This window comes from Ascaphus truei, chromosome 14 (assembly GCF_040206685.1).
Source record: "Ascaphus truei isolate aAscTru1 chromosome 14, aAscTru1.hap1, whole genome shotgun sequence".
NCBI classification, from domain to species: domain Eukaryota; kingdom Metazoa; phylum Chordata; class Amphibia; order Anura; family Ascaphidae; genus Ascaphus; species Ascaphus truei.
Genome location: NC_134496.1, coordinates 42,839,902 through 42,860,101, shown reverse-complemented (window position 1 = coordinate 42,860,101; position 20,200 = coordinate 42,839,902). Strand labels below are relative to the sequence as shown.

The 20,200-nt window shown below is 41.9% G+C and overlaps 1 protein-coding gene across 2 annotated transcripts in view; it reads left to right on the top strand.

Moving 5' to 3' along the window:
- Nucleotides 1–1,338: 1,338 nt before the first annotated feature.
- GOLIM4 (golgi integral membrane protein 4) overlaps nucleotides 1,339–20,200 on the top strand; it is a 61,494-nt gene continuing 42,632 nt past the window's right edge. For both annotated transcript variants that reach the window (XM_075570632.1, XM_075570631.1), the window contains exon 1: nucleotides 1,339–1,936. In XM_075570632.1, coding sequence (XP_075426747.1) covers nucleotides 1,750–1,936 — 187 coding nt within the window. In that variant the 5' untranslated portion in view covers nucleotides 1,339–1,749. The remainder of the gene's footprint in view (nucleotides 1,937–20,200) is intronic.

Below are 20,200 nucleotides of genomic sequence, written 5' to 3'. Positions count from 1 at the left end.
CAGGCCCTCATTCTCTCCCGTCTTGATTACTGTAACCTCCTGCTTTCCGGCCTTCCTGCCTCTCACCTGTCTCCCCTACAATCTATCCTAAATGCTGCTGCCAGAATCACTCTACTCTTTCCTAGATCTGTCTCAGCATCTCCCCTCCTGAAATCCCTCTCCTGGCTTCCAATCAAATCCCGCATCTCACACTCCATTCTTCTCCTCACTTTTAAAGCTTTACACTCTTCTGCCCCTCCTTACATCTCAGCCCTAATTTCTCGCTATGCACCACCCCGACTCTTGCGTTCTGCTCAAGGATGTCTTCTTTCTACCCCCTTTTTATCTAAAGCCCTCTCCCGCCTTAAACCTTTTTCACTGACTGCCCCACACCTCTGGAATGCCCTTCCCCTCAGTACCCAACTAGCACCCTCTCTATCCACCTTTAAGACCCACCTTAAGACACACTTGCTTAAAGAAGCATATGAATAGCACTGTGGATATTCTGAACACATGATACATAAAGCTTGGCCCCCTGCAGATGCACTTACCAGAACTCCCTCCTCCTGTCTCTGTACGTTCTCCCTACCTACCAATTAGATTGTAAGCTCCTCGGGGCAGGGACTCCTCTTCCTTAATGTTATGTTTGTCTAAAGCACTTATTCCCATGATCTGTTATTTATATTATCTGTTATTTATTTGATTACCACATGTATTACTACTGTGAAGCGCTATGTACATTAATGGCGCTATATAAATAAAGACATACAATACAATACAATTATTTAATTGTTGATTTTACTGTAGGATCTGTAAGCGTAGATGTTGCTTTCTGTGCCATCATCCTAAACGCTATTATTATTGATTTCAAGATGATCCGTTTTATTACGTTGCAAAATACAGTAACAAGGAGAATGAATACATTTAGTTATTTTGCACTAGGGACGCTTCACGCGTATTTTCGAGAATATTCAAACCTGGTCCCGTTTACAGCAGGTTGTTAGTGTTTAACGCTTTCCGACTTATTGGCAGTTTTTGGCGTTATATTTAGGGTGACCATATTAGTCCCGGGAAAAAACGGAACAAATGCGCAAGCGCCGACCTCGCTTGCTCGAAACGGCGAACACCGTCCGCACATGCGTGATCGGTGCCAATAAAACTGGGACAGTGGCCAAAAAAGTCGAGATAAAGGCCTAAAAACCGGGACTGTCCCGTCTACACGGTGACATCTGGTCACCCTAGTTATATTTCTTAACGTCGCCTGGCTTTTTAACTCTCTTATATTTAGCTGTGTTGCTCATTTTGTTACGTGCCAATAAAGCATATAAAAAAAAAAAAAAAAAAGAAGAAAAAAAAAAGGGAGACAGAGAGAGGAGAGGGAGAGAGAGAGAGGAGAGAGGGCCCTGCACAGTTTGCAGCTCACATTGCTGGGATGTTTTAACTGGATCCTGTCTTCCTTTGTGTGCAACCCTCCAGTGGCAAGAAAGTAGCACACGGAAGAGTGACTTTGTATACCAAACAGAGTGCCAGGAAAGGAACATGTGAATCCCTCGCCTGCGCTGCTGAATTCCTGGCTTTATAGAAGTTTGCTGTGGCGCCCGAAAGAAGGAATAAAAGTTCGCAGTCCAAGCAATCGGTCAGTGCGACTGCCACATACTGTGCAATGAGCGCAAGCTCTCCAGTGTCAGCATCTGCGCTCACTTAAGCAAGAGCTGCCTACTTTAGTGGGACCTGCTGTTGCCCAACCAGCTTATCCCATGAGAAGGGACTATGGGAAACGGTATGTGCTCCAGAAGACAGAAAAGGATTTTCCAGGCTCTCGCCTTCCTAGCTGCGATCCTTGGCTTCATTTATGGAGCAGTGGTGAACTATGATTCCCAGAACCAGCTGCAGAAAGCGGAGGCAGTGGCACTGAAATACCACAAGCACCAAGAGTCCTTATCCGCACAGTTGCAAGGTATTGATATGTAGACACAGTACATTTTCTGGTCCAACAGCAGTCTGAAGGATGGTCTTTTGGTTACAATGTGTCTCCTGAATGTCCCATGGAATCCCCTGTACAGTATGGATTGGGGCTCTTCATGGTTCTGCGTGCATATCTGTGCTGTTCTTCGCAATAAGGTTGTAGACGTAAGTAGAGATAGGCGAATGTTGCGCATAAGTTCGGATTCTCCGCGAAAATATGGGGGGTTTTTTTACGCACTGATTAATTTTGCGAAATTAATTAGGTTCGGAGAAAAAAAAACAAGCTAGGTTCAGGTTTTTTTTTTTTGTTAAAAAATGTTGGCAAAAAAAATAGCGAAATGAAAATAAAGATGTTAGAAGAAAAATGCGCTAATTCATTCCGTGCCGCAGTGGCGATGGCGCCGCAAATAAACGGACGGATAATTTTCAAAAGTAGATTGTGCTGAAAAATTGGACAATTTTGCAACAATTGTTTGGTTTAAAAGTTGGATCGAACTTGTCTGTTTCTGTATTTAAAAAAGAATCATTTGCAAACCAATTTCTGTAAATTCGGTAAGTATTTAAACCAGGAAAGATACATTGAGATGCACATATTTTTTTCAAGTATGCCCTACCATGTGTAATATATATATATATATATATATATATATATATATATATATATATTTGTTGTTAATGCTTTAGCACATATGTCATTTAAAAAAATAATAATATATATATATTGGAAATGACATATGTGCTAAAGCATTAACAAAGAATAAAAACAAATATTTTAAAAGTATTGTTCATGGTGCTCCTTAAAGATTTTGACCTGAAAATATTCAGTCACCATGGAATAAAACTCCAACCATCCTTTTTAATTTTAATTCATTTATTGTACCTTTATGTTGCTTGACATAAAAAGTCAGGTCTAAATTTGAAATACTACCGGCAACAGCTTTACATAAGAAATCAATATTAGAAATAGCAGAGAAGGCATTGCTTTGAAAAACAGTTTCTTTATATTGACTGTATTTTGGATTTATTTTTAGCATTATTAACGTTATCATTCTGTTATTTACTTCATTGCAACTTTAAAAAAAAAAAAACTTTGAACTGATGTCTAAATGCCGGTTTTACCGTCTCAGCACCAAGCAGTGTATCAGGGCTTCAATATAAGGACGCAACCTTCAATTATGCCCGGCAATACTTATTTATTTATTTATAAAGTATTTTACCAGGAAGTAACACATTGAGAGTTACCTCTCGTTTTCAAGTATGTCCTTGGCTTCAGGTGACTTGCTTTTAATAACACACGAATAAAAACACAGACATTATTAAACTAAATACAGTATTGTTATCATTTCCCCTTTCATTCCCATAATGTTTTATGGAACTGAATGGGTTAAATCCGTTTCCCACTACAAGCACACAGTGTGGATTCCCCCCCCCCCCCCCCCTTAGGTTGAAAAAAAAAAAAAACAGTTAACAGTAGCTGGAGGGAAAGGAAGTTAAACAGAGCTCAGAGTTAGCTCTCTAATACTAAACCTCACGCATGTATTAACTTTGTAACCCAAAGAAATATAGGGCTTAACCCCAGCAGGAGAAAGTGTTTGCAGATGATATAACTGCACATCCGCTTATCTCACAGGAATGTCCTCTTCACAGAGCTTTTGGGATCCTACCTCCTCTGAAGTGGAGTTTTCTTCCCCTCTTTCCTCCCCTCCCCCTGCTGTTTATTAGACGTGTACATTTTCAGGAAAGACACAGGATTTTCAGGCCAGAACTCACTCTTCCAGTTCAATCGCTGTAACGTAAAATAGTGTGGCCGAACGTCTGCAGTACTCCCTGAGTTTGCATCAGAGCTACAAGTTTTAAGTACAGTGGGATCATTTAGGTCCTTTAATTGCTAGGTTTTGATATACAGTAGAGGTGAAATCTACTTTAAAACGGCAGAACTCTCTACACCAGGGTTGGCCAACTCCAGTCCTCAAGGGCCACCAACAGGTCCGGTATTAAGGATTTACCTGCTTCAGCGCAGGTGGCCCAGTCATTTTGATTGAGCCACCTGTGCTGAAGCAGGGATATCCCTAATACCTGGTCTGTTGGTAGCCTTTGAGAACTGGAGTTGTCCACCCCTTGCTCTAAAAACTTTTTTTTAGAAGTTTTACCTAACCTGAACGGGGAACTGTCATGGGACAAAAACCTTCCAGTCCGTGAAACATTCACAGGGCAGGTACCAGTGTCAACGGGTCAGATCCACAGAGCTCCGTAAAGTGAGTGAACGTGCATCTTCAATGCTGAATAACGTAATGTTAAATCATGTTTTCGGCTTCGAAAAGGGCATTGAGTAAACTATAACGGACATTAGGGATAATGAGATGCAAACGAGGCGTTACCCCCTAACAATGCCTATCCACAAAGTTCTGTTCCGGATTTAACGGGAATGTTACATTAGTTAATAGTAACTTTATTTCATATAGCGCCTTTCTCCCAGTGGGACTCACAATTACAGTACAGTAGGGCCCCGCTTCTCGGCGTTCCACGAATACGGCGTCCGTTACTCCCCTCCCCCGCCCCCCAACGCGTCAGGTTGTGTCATGCAGCCCAAGCTCTCCACACGCAGAGCACATAATGCAATGTTCCGCTTTAAGGCGATTTTTGCTTTTCGGCGTGGGCCTGGAACCGGACCCGCCGTATTAGTGGGTCCCGCCTGTATAGCGCGCTGTATGCAGCATATAGGACAGCATATAGGCCGTCCCTGTCCAGATGAGCTTACAATCTATATTTTTGGTGCATGAGGCTCAGGGAGATAAAGTTACTTGCCCAAGGTCACTAAGAGCTGAAACCAGAGCCAAACTCTATGTCATTATCAGAGTTGGTATCTTTACTCACCGAGCCTTCTCCTGTTAGAAAAATCATACCAAAAGGTGGTGTTACTCCCACCCAGACCCTACATTTGGGTTTTGGAGGAGTGTCCTATTTTGCCATAGTACCAAGTGACATGTATACATCCACAAACACTCCTTCATACAATACGTGGAGAGATAACTGTGAATAAAACTGAGATAAACCTGAATTACAGTGGCGGACGCCTTTATTCTCCTGCGGCCGCCACCGCGGGTATTTCAAATGTGCGGGCAGACGCGTTTTTTTTTCTTACTGTCGGCGCTAGTTTTAGCACCGCAGGCGCTCCATTGTTCAGCGCGCCTGCTCCATTGTTCAGCGCGCCCGCTTCATTGTTCAGCGCCATTAGCGCTGAACGGGAGATGGGCTGGCGCGCTGCCGAGATGCGGCTGAGTTCAGCGGCTGAAAAAAAAAAGCCCTGAACAGTTGCGGGTAAGCTGGAGAATAAGCTTAGCCGCAGCAGTACCTGGGAAATATGCTAATTTCATTCATTTCAATATACCTTGTATATACAAATTAGCATGCTTTCCAGGTGTCTCATGAATCTCTGCTTTGTTCACGTATTATATAAAGAAGTATTTGGGCGGTAGTATATGCGTCACTTGGTATTCTAGCAAAATAGGACTCGCGCACTCTCTCACGCTCTCTCTCGCGCTGTCTCTCTCTCGCGCTGTCTCTCTCTCGCACTCTCTCTCTCTCGCGCTCTCTCTCTCTCGCGCTCTCTCTCTCTCGCTCTCTCTCGCGCTCTCTCTCTCTCGCGCTCTCTCTCTCTCGCGCTCTCTCTCTCTCGCGCTCTCTCGTGCGCTCTCTCGCGCACTCTCTCGCACACTCTCTCTCGCGCACTCTCTCTCGCGCACTCTCTCGCGCTCCAAAGCCCATCATTTCAGGGTGTGGATGGATGCAACCTTTAGGAAAGTTATTTAGAACTAACTTAATGTGATGTTTACGCCCATACTAATGAGATGTACAACATGTGTTGTTTTTGCATAGAATTTAGCTTTGTGGATATGTGTTAACCTCGGGGGGGGGGGGGAAATAATTTCCGTTCCTGATTTTGGTAACGTGATCTCAGTTAATGAAGCTCTGTGGATCTGGCCCAAGAGAGGTGTCAACTAGCGCCCACCAATCATTGAGAGAATGATTATCAAATATCTTTGGGTAACGATATCTTTAAAGTGTTCAATATTATCTAGTAGTGGGGAGGGGGGTGGGGGGAGTCATTTGGTCTGTGGGAGATACAGTACACAGCAGAATGTAACATATCAGTGTCAAATTCCTACAAGACTTACTGAGCTAAATTACGTTGGTTTGGTCAGTAATGTTTTCCAAATATTCTGTGGGTGTCTTGGTAATTGGGGTGGGTGAAACATTCCAGCATATTTGCATTTATGGTGTATTCTGGAAATGAGCAGCTAGTGAAAAATGCCAAAGTTATCAAACACTGGCAAAACCTGATATATACACAAATTTCTCCAGGTTTGGATTGCAAAGTTTTTTACTTTTATTTTTGTCCAGGATTGATGCAGGGGGTCTTCGGAGTCAAACCCATTAATTTCAGCTACCGGGGCCCCCTGCTTCCGGAGATACTTACCTCAGTTGTAGGTGCTGATAGCCGCTCTGCTCGGGTAACAGGGTTCACTTTATGGCGGCGTTTCAAAGCTCCTGCTCCCTGCGGGCCAGTATGAAGCCGTGACGTCATCAGGATCAGCTTCCTATTGGCCCACGTGACACGAGAGCTTTAAACTTTAAAGCTCAGCTGGCTCAGCCAGGGCGGCTACGGGCACCTACTATGGAGGTAAATATCTCCAGAAGCACGTGGTCCCGGAGCTGAAATTAATGGGGGTCAGCTCTGGAGACCCCCTGCTTCAATCCTGTGTGAAAAGAAAATTACAAAAAGAAAGAGTGTGGATTTCTCCTTTAAAGCAGCAGTGGGCGTCTTTTTTTTAATTATTATTTTTTTTTTCATTTAATATGTGCATCAATACAATCCACACAATGATAAGCAATTAGCTAAGTTGCCGATCTATACGTTATCTGTAATCGATCGGTGAAGATTCGACTCGGGGGTTCACTAAATGGCTGTCAGTGCAGCAGAAGAGGACCAAAGATGCAAAGATCATGTGACCAGGCAGTCACTAGATACAATTGGTGCACTGGTAGAGAGAGGGAAGGGCTCAAAATGGGGTGTGCCAGAGCCTGTTTCGGAAGAGGAAGGGGATGTGACTTTGTAAATGGTTGCTATAGAAACAAAAAATGTGCGTTGCATTATAATACATAAAAAATGTCAAAGTTGTATTTTTTTAATGCTACAAGTATTTTCTCATAGTACAGGACTGATTTATTAAGAAAAACACACATGTAGGATATTGATATCCTGAAAAATGTCGATGATTTTTGTTTTCTTCAAATTAGAAAATATTGGGGAGTTCTGCACATATTTGCATTTAAAAAATAATAATTTTTAGATACAATAAAGACTATTCATATTTATTTTTGTATTGATGACAATGTAAAAAAAGTAATATCCGTTGGAAGACAGCTGTCAATCTGTGAAGTCCTACTGCAGCCACGAGCTCACAGGAAGTGCATCTTCACCATCACTTTGACAAAGCAGTCAGACATGTACAGCACTTTTAATATATTATTAGTAATCTATAACTCTCAGCAGGTCAGTTACATGTCTGTGTGCGCAAGTTCCTTTCCAAATGTCCCCACTTCAGCACAGCTTGTCCCCCTAAATTACTCTAGTTATGCTTCCTGATCCTAGTTTAGCCACATGACTCATGTACAGTCCTCTTTTTTTTTGGGGGGGGGTGGTAGGGGGGCTGGAACGTAAAATCTCTGAGCATCTAGAGTTACTGCATGGGTATGATGTAGAGCATCGGTGTGCAAACTGGGGGGCGGGAGTTTTGTCTGGGGGCGCGCGGGCCATTGCAGAGGTCCCGCACTCTTCCCTTAGGCATTTAATGCTGGGGGGATCGCGCGAGGCCTCTGCAACAAGGAAACTTACCTTGTTTCAGACGCGTCTCCATGGCAACGCAGCGTCAAATGACACCGCGGGGTCGTGACGTTGTGACGCCGCGGGTCACGTGATGTCACGCGACCCGAGAGCGTCATTTGACACATGGAAGGTAGGAGAAGTGGCGCGAGACCGGGAGAGGCCTGGCAGGGGGGCGCAGCTTAAAAAGTTTGCGTTCCCCTGATGCAGAGGTTGAGGTGAATGCAACATGTTGACAAAAAATAGCACGCAAAGCCCTTACCGCATTCTCATTATTAAAGAGTGAATCCAAGCTGGCAATTTCTTTTTACCATAGGTTTCAAGTAGGGTGTCTGAACCGGAGCTGAATCCCATTAATTTTAGTTTTTGAGACCCCCTTCTTCAAGAGATACCTCCGTAGGGTGTGTCGCTCGGCTATCAGAATTCATGTAATAGTGGCGTTTTAACGCTCCCACGCACTGCAGGCCAATAGGAAGATGTTACATCATCAGGTTCGGGTTCCTATTGTCCGGCGTGACGCTGGAGCGTTAAACTTTGTCTGGATACCGGCACCCCCTTCAGAGAGCTCTGTATCTTGGAAAGCAGTGGTCTTCCGGATCTGAAATAAATGGGGTTCTACTCTGGAGACCCCCTGCTTCGAACGTATGTTAAAAAAACAGAAATAACAAAACAAAAAAGCATGAATTGCTCCTTAAATTGGAGAGAAGGGATTGTGCCACTAAGTGAATTACAAAGAAAATGAACGAGCCCGTTTCTTCCGTGGACTCTGTAATGTGCTACAAAGAATGACTTTGCAGGCCCACTTGCAATGAGTGTGGTACAATTACTAAATATCGGGGTTATTTTAATTTCCAGCAAATTGGGAGGAGTGTGGTTTGTTTCATGTGTAAAAATATCTGGATATATTTGCAATATGTGTGCAGTAACCTTTGAATGTCCACCATTAATGTTTAATCCCTGGCATGTTGGAGGATTTTGCAATGCATTTCTCTGCGAGATATTTTCTCAGTCCCTACAGCAGCAAGAGAGCACTTCACTTCCTCCTGCCTGCATTGCAGACTATTGCTAAATTTACACATACGTGCATGCCTGGACCCCTGGGATGTCACATTTGCTTACAGCTTTCATTTGGAGTTGCCAATGTACATATACATTTAACCCCCAGTTTCTGCTTCTCGTTATTAATTTCTATGCAGATGAAGGGAACTTACACTGTAAGTTTCCTGGACAACATGCATGATAAATAAAACGTTTCTAATGAAATGTGATGCTCTTTTCACAGATCGCCTTGTGTTTAGTTCGCTTTAGTCAATATCATGTTGTTGTTCCATACAGTGATTCACCATCCACTTATACCATGACGTTCTATGCAAGGAAAAGCATCATAGGTCGATTTTTCTTGACTGATCCGTTGATGACGTTTGACACAGTCCATTTAGACTGACTGTCCTTATTCATTATTCTGTGAAATCGCCTTCCCCGTTCTAGAGAAGATTGCAGTTCCATTTATTTGAATGCAGCTTCATAGCACATTGCTTTGGGAGCCACTTCCAAAATGTCTTGTGAATGAGCTTGTTAAATACATGCCTTACAATAATTCAATAACTCTAAATGCCTGCATGTACTTGTATTTTTAAGTGAAAAGAAAATCTCAATAAACATTAATACTACACATGGGAATAAAGAGTGAACTATGCCAGGAATCTGAAGCTCTGTTCCTTCACCCTCTACCCAGACAACACCAGTCAGGCCTGATTTGTAACCAGCGAAGGGCCTAATGCCAATCACACATTTGTACTTATCTTGTATGCAAGTGTGTGAGATTTAATCACCACCTGGCTGGAGAAACCCGAGGAAAGGGCTGAGAAACACAGAGGCCAGGATTCACTAAGCTCTGATAAGAAAGAGGGAGCGGCTCAGTGAGTAAAGACACTGACTGGCACTGAGTTTGAAGCAGGGGAGCCTGGTTCAATTCTGGTGTCGACTCCTTGTGACCTTGGGCAGGTCACTTTATCTCCCTGTGCCTCAGGCACCAAAACAAAATAGATTGTAAGCTCCACGGGGCAGGGACCTGTGCCTGCAAAATGTCTCTGTAAAGCGCTACGTAAAACTAGCAGCACTATACAAGAACATGCTATTATTATTATTATTATTATTATTATTATTATAAGAGTTATCACAACTCATTCAAGTCAATAGCAGTTAACGCAGCATTGTCTGCGTTTTGAGAATCTCCCTGGGTGAAAGCAAATAAAAATATCACGTGTGAGCACATTCACATGTCTCAGGTCTGCAATCCTGCTTTTACCCATTCTATCTTAGCATACAGCGCTTTCACTGCAGCCAGGGATTCTGGGAAATGACATGCAGATGAGCACACAGTATGTGATAGCTAATTCTAAATCATGTGGGTCCCACTGCTCTAAAGAAAGTGAGTTCTTAAAGCAGCAGTCCAAGCTGCGTTTTTTTTATTTTAATTTGATTCCCCCCCCCGCCCCCTCTCATTAATATGCGCATCAATACAATCCATATAATAAGTTATTAGCTAAATTGCTGATCGATCCATTCTCCTGTGATAGATCGGCGAAGATTCAGTTCAGGGGTTCAACTGTCTGTGCAGCAGAAGAGGACCAAAGATGCAAAGTTCTGTGGGGAAGATCATGTGACCAGGCAGTCACTAGATACAATTGGTGCACTGCTAAGAGGGGGCAGGACTCAATAAGGGGTGTGCCAGAGCCTGTTTCAAAAGAGAAGGGGATGTGACTTTGTAAATTGTTGCTATAGAGACAAGAATGCTTGTTACATTATAATACATAAAAAATGTCATTCAGAGTCATTTAAAAAAAATGCTACAAGTATTTTCTTATAGTACAGGACTGATTTATTAATTAAAACCCACATGTAGAATATTGCTTCGTCTGCAGCTTTAAGACAGGATATTTTTTTACCAACTCTACTGGTTCCATTATGTTTTATAAAATGGATTAGACTTGTTTATTAATACTATACATATGTAGTATCTAAGCCAGTGGTGTACAAACTCTGAGTCACAAGAGTTTTTAAGGGGGGCACCATGAGAGGACGGTAGGAGAAGGAATGGAGGGCCGCCAGAGGGGAGCAGGGAGGCAGAGGAGTTAGACGGCGATGAGCGGGTCCCAGCGGTCCGACCTGGAAGTCTTCACTGACTTCCGGTGTCTGCCGCTGTTACAGCGACCCTCCTCCCCGGCCATCCTCCTCCTCCTCTCTGGCCCTGCTCTGCTCTGGCAACTCACCGTCCTCTTCTCCTGCCGCCGTCATCTACCTCCGCACTGCTCAACTCCCGCGGCCCTCCTCTCCTGCTTTCGTCCTCCACCGAAACCGGGTAGGCACTGTTAAGGGGGTGAGAGGAGAAGAAGAGGGGGTGAGAGGGGATGGGGTGAGGGAAGGTGAGAGGGGATGGGGTGAGGGAAGAGGAGAGGGGATGGGAGAGGGAAGAGGAGAGGGGATGGGAGAGGGAAGAGGAGAGGGGATGGGAGAGGGAGGAGGAGATGAGGAGGGGGGAGAGGAGATGAGGGTGGGAGAAAGGAGTTGAAAAAATTGCAGTCAGTATTATCTTATTATACTACTACATTGGTTTATTTAAAAAAAAAAACATCAAATTTGTTATGTTTTGCTATTGAAAAATATTTAAATATGCAAGAATTTGTATGTATTTGTATTCACATTTATACAGGTTTTGTATACCGATTAACAAGGTTTTTTTTCCCTCATATGATTTGGATTACATCGGGCAGGGGGGACCCGACTAATATCACAGATGAAAAGGGGGGCTTGACGTAAAACGTTTACTCACCCCTGATCTAAACTGTATTATTAAAGCAAATATAGCCCAAATTAAAAAATAATAATTTTGTAGCCGAACCATTCCCTTAAAGTAAACATATTTGGCTTGGTTTTTATGTCACATTGGGGTGACGTACCCTTTTACTAATTTCACTTTGGAATCCATTCAGTGGAAATTCTGTCGGTTTTAGGAAATATTTTTGAAATGACCACAGTTTGTTATTTTATATATAAATAGTGCTAATTACAGCAGCCATCGGGTAAAAAAATAGAACATCCACAGTACAGCCCACATGCAAATAACAGTTCAACACCAACAAACCTCTCCAATATAAACTGAAGCCAGTTAGTATTATTGCTGTTCAGCAGGCCAAACCAGTTTTGCTGTGCCATTTATTGTATTGAAAGCAAAGGGAAAGGTGTAGCAGACTCCTGACAGTAACAGGAACTAATAAACCCATTAGGCTTATTGCTATTGTTTTAGCTAGACTGAAACTTTTTACGATTAGCCTGTAAAAGGTTGCTGAAGGTTTTAGCCTAGATTTGCAGAATGTTTGTGTACAGCACAGGAGAAAAAGAAATACTCATGTAGGGTGTTGAAAAAGTCCCATCTTAACAGGTGATACCCCATACGTGGCTACATTTCCAGTTCACTCAGCCAGGCCAGTATAGCAGGCTTAAAAATGTAGATGTACTGTATGAAGTACTGTTGAAATGCCCATTAGAACGGTATCTTACCAGGGGTCGTAGGTACAGTAGCGCTATAAGCTAAGTATATTTGGAGATTGCTTGAAACATTTTTGTCTGTTAACTGCTCCCAAAAATATTTTTGTTTATTTGCAAATCTAATATATGTTGCTAAGTGGAATAGAACTTGAAACAACACAGTGTTGTATTATTGTCTGCATCTTTGTCTCTGCGTCCTTTAAATAACTTTTCTACAGTATATCAGATGTGTGAGACGCTTTCCGGTGTAATTTGAACTAATAATACATTTATAATAATAACGTTATTTCATATAGTGCTTTTCTCCCAATGGGACTCAAAGCACGTCACAATTACAGTATAGTGCGCAGTACGCGGCACATATGAATTTTTAACAGACATACAGTAGTCCCTGCCCCGTAGAGCTTACAATCTAATTTTTGCTGCCTGAGGCACAGGGAGATAAAGTGACTTACCAAAGGTCATAAGGAGCTGAACCAGGCTCCCCTGATTCAAACAGTGTCATTGTTTAGAGTCAGTGTCGTTACTCACTGAACTGCTCTCATATAATTTTAGGCAACAGTAAATTCTCTTATAAACTGCATGTGTTTATTGACTATGGGCATATATAAAAAAAGGTTTCCGGTTATGACTTCCCTGTACACCTTCAATATATGATCAATTCATATCAGATACATGTATTTGTCAAAACAAAGAAATCAATGCACATCTTTCTGATTTCAGTTATAGCAAATATAACCACCCCTCCTACCGAAGGGCGTTATGGAGATACCTCCATAAAGTACTTTCTCAGTCTCTCCGCCATATACAGTGGCGAGAAAACATTTGTGAACTGCAATGATAATTACGGAAATTCCTTCCATAGTTTTTAAATCAAAATCAGCCTTGTCTACAATATCCAATAGGGTTTATATTAACCAATTCCATGTCTTTTGAAACAACATGATGTATGAATTAGACAAACAATGAGGAATTAAGAGTCAGGATATTTGCCAAAGTAAGTGAAACCCTGATTTTAGCAGCTAAATTAGAATGGATAATTAGAATCAGGTGTTTAAACAATTAGGTAGATCTTCAGGTGTGGTTTGGGAGGCCCCACCCTATATAAAGATCAGAAACTTTGTGAGTTTGGTCTTCACCATACAGGTGTGTGGAAACACACCATGACACGATCAAAATAAATCTCTGAGGAACTCAGAAAAGCAGTGCCCGTCAGTCTAGAAAGGGTTACAAACCCATTTCTAAGGATTTGGGGCTCCACCAATTCCCTGTCAGACAAATGGAGAAAGTTCAAGACCACAGTCACTCTAACCAGGAGCAGTCGTCCTATCAAAATCTCTCCAAGAACAAACTGCTGAATTATCCAGGAAGTCACAAAGAACCCCAGAGTAACAGCCAAGGATCAGCAGTTCTGTAAGGAGGGATATATTTAGTTTGGAAATATGTGAAAATCCTAGGTGGTTCACAAACTTTTTCTTGCCACTGGATGGCGTAGGGTAAGGGCTGGCCCGGGCGAGAATGAAAGTGCAACATAGAAATGGGCGCTAGGAACCTCATAAAATAAGGTGTGTTTATTGAACATGCTTCCAGAAATAATTCACATAGATGTACACAACACAATACCCGTGGCAAATAAAAGCTTTGAGAATCACTGTATAGTAGGTTCTGGTCCTTTCCAGGGGAAGCACCTAACTTAGGTACCCGTTGTATTAAGGATGAAATAGAATAGCTTGTAGGGAGACAGTGATGCGAGAAGAACCTTCCTGTTAGGACGATTCAATAGTCGGACAGCTGGCTGTGGTGACAACCCTATGAGACTGCATTCTTCTCCTACAAACATAGGCATCCTGGTCCTCTAACAAGCGCTGGATAATGATCGGGGCATGTTACTAAACTGTAAAATAACAAATGGTGACATAGACATAACTAGCTGCAGACTAGACATATATTGTAGAACTTATATACAGGACTTACATTGAGGACCCCAGTCAGAACTCTGAAGAAATAAAGAGAACATTGAGGGACATTCACCCCTCAATAAGCCAGTGCTGCAGGGCTTTAAACCACTTAGTTGAAAAAAATACTGCTGTGTCCAGAGGGGCAGAGTATAGAGAGATTAATAACCCCTATTTGGGCTGTGGTCTGGCAGTGACTATCTGGGGATGTCTGGGGGAAGTCCGTGGACCCTCCCAGACCCCTTGAGTCTCGCACAATATGAGCCACAACACCTGGGGAACTCTGCAATGAAGTAACAAATAAAAATCAATAACTCACTGGAATCTTTAACGTCCGTCCGGTCTGCGGCGTGCTCCAAGCTGTGTAGTGGAAATTGCAGGCAAAGTATCCTCACCGGGGAGAAAAGACAGCGGTCACGGCCGCACAGCAAATGAACAAGGCTGGACTGTGCTATAAAAAAATCTTTATTATGCCATGGGTATTTAAAAAGAGAGAGAGGGAAGCACCCCCCGCAACTCTAACGCGTTTCAGCCACAAAGGGCCTTTCTCAAAGAGTGAGCCTTGTTCATTTGCTGTGCGGCCGTGACCGCTGTCTTTTCTCCCCGGTGAGGATACTTTGCCTAGAACTCTGAAGAACCTGCTTCTGGAACAAGGGTGTGGCTATTTATACCCTTAGTGCTGATATCATATACCACAAGGGAGAGAGCGTAGGTGTGTAACCTGAGTGAGCCTACACAGTTAACCCCTTACGTTAATTAACCACTTATAGAAACCAGGAGCTACACAAATATAAGAATATGGTTGATATATTTGATGCAGATTGATAGACTCGAGTTCAATAACTCGAACATTAAGACTAGCTATATTACATACTGATACAAATAGGGTCAAAAAACCTTGATAGATTGATTCAGATGATGCTCTTCGTGTTAATTTTGCTGCAAAATACATACCATTGGCATTTTCCTTTTCCAAATATTGTACTTTGCATGAGATAATTGAATAGAATTGATATTACTTACTCATATGTAGATTTTAGACCATAATTGACACAGACACAAATGTACTAAATAGTGTGAAACCTTAGTACACTTTTTAGTCCTAAAACAGGCCATAATCTCTAATTATATATTGCATAAGTAAAGGTTTCCCCATTCTCTGTCCATGAATGGGAGATGAGTAGACCGCACTGTGGTTTGAACCGGCATCCTTTTAAATGTCATCCAATGCAGGGCCATGCACTCTTGTGAAAGAATGGCCCCATCGGATTAAGGATAACATGAGGATTAAGAAATGGGGTTTTATAAATAGATCTTTATCAACCATTCTGTCATCCCTACATTTCTCTTAGATGTTCTTTCTTACTCACTGGAATCAGTAAATCTATGAATTGGCTACACAAATGTTTTTTCAAACTAGTTGAAATAAAGCTCTGTTCAGCTGGGAAAGTATAAAAGCCCGCCTGGCAAGTCTTTTCTTGGCAAGTTCAGTCTTTTCGGCTGCACATTAAGCTAAAGGACTGTTGTTTATGCAAATGACTAGGGTCATTGTGCATGAATACCCAACATTTAATCTCTTCCCTGCTATGAGTACTTCTATCAGCACAGGGTTAAACCACGGAAAGAAAAGCTACAAAGTAGAATGATTGTAACATGCACCATATCCGGCATTTAAATGGGATATCTAAAAGTAATTCACTTAACGTGCATTGCTTCTAGTGTCTATAACTTTTTATTCTCTACTGTGCCTTTAAAGTGTGTGCACGTGTGTGTGTGTGTGTGTGTGTGTGTGTGTGTGTGTGTGTGTGTGTGTGTGTGTGTGTGTGTGTGTGTGTGTGTGTGTGTGTGTGTGTGTTTGTATAACACTATTAAACTTTCCCACCAGAGATGCTATTTATTTTTGCATTTTAAATAATGGTGCAGCAGAACTTTGGAATGGCTGGCATTAAAGTGGTAAAATCCAGTGAATTTTCTTTCCAAACTTTTGGAATCCTGACTATCAGGAACATACCATTTTTAACCCGACTGATACCTGATACTTACCATAATGTAAATTGTGGTCAATGTAAAAAAAAAAAACTATGATTCTTAATGGGTACCTCATTGAAAAATTACTTTCTAGTGGATCTATTTACATACCATTCCAGGTTGACTTTTTTCCTTTGAAGTTTTGCAGGTTTCATAGTTACATAGTTACTTTGTTACATAGTTACTTAGTAGATGAGGTTGAAAAAAGACACATGTTCATCGAGTTCAATTTATGCTAAATTTAGACACAGATACTTATCCTGTGTTTGTATTTACAGTATTTGTAACCAAAGGAAGGCAAACAAAACAAAAACTGCGAAAAATCATCCAATGATATCTCATAAGGGGAATAATAAATTCCCTCCTGACTCCAAATATTGGCAATCAGATTACTCCCCGGATCAACATCCTTCCCATGTTTACTTATTTGGTATATCCCTGTATACCTTTCCTTTCTAAAAAATGATGTCCAACCTTTCTTTGGAAGATATCTCATGTATCTGCCATCACAGTCTCCGTGGTTAATGAATTCCACATATTAACTTCCCTAATGCAATGCCATTTAAACAGGACTAAACCGTTTTGTTATGTGCAGTGGGATTTATTCTGAATAAGACTATGCAAATTATATAAATGGTAAACAGGTTACTACTTTTGGAGTGTGAGCCTGCTTTGGTATTGTGTTGCTTGTATTTGGGTATTTAGTATTAGAATGAGCAATCCAAGCAATATACAAGTGTTTTTTTTTTTTTAAATAAATCAGTTCTGCAGTATTAGATAATACTTGCTACTTTTTTTTTAATTCAATTTTTAATGAGTTTTATTATAGATCCTTTGATTTCTATAGCAGGCTTTAGCACAGGTCCCCAGCAGTGCAAGATATTTGCAACACATTCCTGTTTGTGATAATTTATTGCCAATATTCCCAGCAGTTTGAGCTGCAAACTGTAACAATAGATAATGTCACCGTAGTAATATAAGAATACATTGTAGCTGCTGAGTTACACTCACTGAAGGATTGATTAAAACTGAAAGGCAGCCATTAAGTGAATCCTGGGAAGCGGGATCTTTGCTCAGCGCTTACAGGATAACTAATCAATCGGCGGCTTAGGTCAGGGGTGCGCAAACTTCCGCCTGCGCCCCCCTGCCTGCTCTCCTCTCCGGCTCACGCCCCCTCCTTATCTTGTTTCGGCGTCAAATGATGCCACAGGGTCATGTGACGTCACATTGCCATGGTGACGCGTCGCTGAAGATAAGGTAACGGAATTTGCCGAGGCATCACACACGCCTTTAATTTAAGTGCCTTGTGGACGAGCGCGGGGCCTCTGCCAACGACTTCAGTAGGAACTCCTAAAAATGCATATTATCAGCAAATATCCCTCCTCCTGTCTCTGTACGTTCTTCCTACCTACCAATTAGATTGTAAGATTGTTAGATTTTACTAAATGTTACTTTTATGTCTAAAGCACTTTTTCCCATTATGTGTTATTTGTATTATTTGTTATTTTATATTATTATGTCACGAGTTTACTGCTGTGATGCGCTGTGTACATTAATGGCGCTATATAAAGACAGACAGACAGACAGACATACATACAAATAAAGGTTAATTTTTTTAACCCCTTCACTGTCCTTATGACAATTGTAAACATTCCAAATGTTGCAAATGCATTTCCCTTCAAAAGGATATACATGGCCTCCTGGTTTACCCCCTCTCTCCTGCAGCAGGGAGCGGCCTGAGTCTCCTGGATGAATTTGTTTCTCAGCAGGGGCTCTACACTGCCATCCCTGGGCTCCTCTCTGGGTGATGATGTCATCACTCAGACATAGAAGAGACCCCCAGGAGAGCATGAAGCCCCCTGCTACAGATCACAGATTTTTTTGCTTCAGAGCCTCTTGCACATGTCATTAAATACAGCAAGGAATGGCCCCAAAGTTGGTTATTACAGTGTCTTAGGAGTGTCAATTGATTGGATATTTTAGGTGTATTCTATTATTTCTCTGGATTACACCCAGCAAGGTGCACTCCTCGTCTGCAAGGAACCTACGAGCCTCCTAGTGCTATACTGCAGGACTAGTTTTTCTTGTGAATGAATGGGCCATATATATTGGTCCAAAAACGTCATCATTTGTGTGCCATGCAGATTTTTTTGTGTGCATGTAGTAAAGGTCTAATCTTCTTTTAAAGCAGAAGGAGTGTGATGGATTCAATTGAAACCTTTGTATGACATCAACTCATCAGAGTTTAATGTCCCAGTTAGGTCACTATTCAATATGGTGTGAAGCAGGGTAACATGTATTTAACAGTGAGAACTCAAGGTAATGCATCATTAAGTGTCTCTCTTCCTTTATTGAGTAGGATCTTTAAGTAAGGTAGACCAGCGGGAGCATTCAGCATATTCCAATATAAGTATGTATGTATTTAAAACCTGCTAAAGGCCTGAACTGTATGACCCTCAAATAAAACTCAATCATCTGTACTTTATAAATATTGTACATATCAGCCATTGGGTAATGTATCACTGGGCTTCTAAACACATTTAGTCAGTTGAGGTCCTTGGAGCCATCATCAAGTCAAATTCAAAAGCCATGATTGTGTGGACCTCTTCAATGAGCAATCCAAGCCATTTTTTATTTTCTTACATACTTATAGTTTTTACATATGTTTGAAGCAGGGGGTCTCCGGAGTTTAACCCCATTAATTGCAGCTCCGGGGACCCCCTGCTTCCCGAGATACAGACCTCCAATGGGGGTGCCGGGAACCTCTACAAAGTTTAAAGCCCCCGTGTCACGCGGGCCAATAGGAAGCGAAACCTGATGATGTCATGGTTTTCTATTGGTCCGCAGGACGCCGGAGCATTGAAACTTTGCTATTACTTGAACCATGTTAGCCAAGCGTAGCGGCTACTTGAACCTCCAATGGAGGTAAGTATCTCCAGAAGCACAGGGTCCCCGGAGCTGAAATGAATGGGGTTCAGCTCCGGAGACCCCCTGCTTCAATTCTATGTTAAAAAATATATGCTTGGATAGCCTCTATCAGATTGAGAAGCTCACCCTCACCCGTCTTGCTATTCTAATGCAATATTACATAAATCTGTGACTTGAAGAATCAGATGCTAAGACTTGGAACACTGAAGTGATGACTTAATAATGATGTATTGTGCCTAACATGTTACATTGAGCCAGGGAAGATGTTATCTGCACAACCAATCAACATGTCTCGTCAAATAACATGTTGCCAAAAGTAATGGTGGCCGACTCGGGGACACTAGTTTTGAAATGCCTGACTGCGGCTAGAATCCGAATTCCACTTTACAATGGGACTTTGAGCATCGCGAAGCCCCCTGTGCCTCAGTCACCAATGTAATGTATGGATTGTAAAGGTGCATTGTACCAAAGTCTAAAAAACTGGAACTAAAAAAAGCAGGCCATATTTATCCAAGCAAGAAATCCCATTGTATACTTCGGGACTTTTTTCTTTAATATATCTGATGCAGTGGTGTTGCTCTAGTTTTGCCCTAGTTTTAAAGCCCAGTGACTTTCATACATAGGGGCTTATTCTATAAGCTCCGAAAGCACTGATCCGCGCCGTCTGCAAGGAAAGCCCCATTGAAGTGAATGGGGCTTTCCGTGCGAACAGCGCTGATTGGCACTTTCAAAGCTTATACTGTAGAATAAGCCCCATAGCCCACTAAGGCCCGGATACACAAAAAGGGTGCTAAGCTTTAGAACACCTTTACTCATATTAAACTGAACTATCTATGTCAGAGGGCTGTTACTGTCTGATTTATACTTACTGCTCATGATCACTATACATTTATCATTTAAAGAAAGATATTTC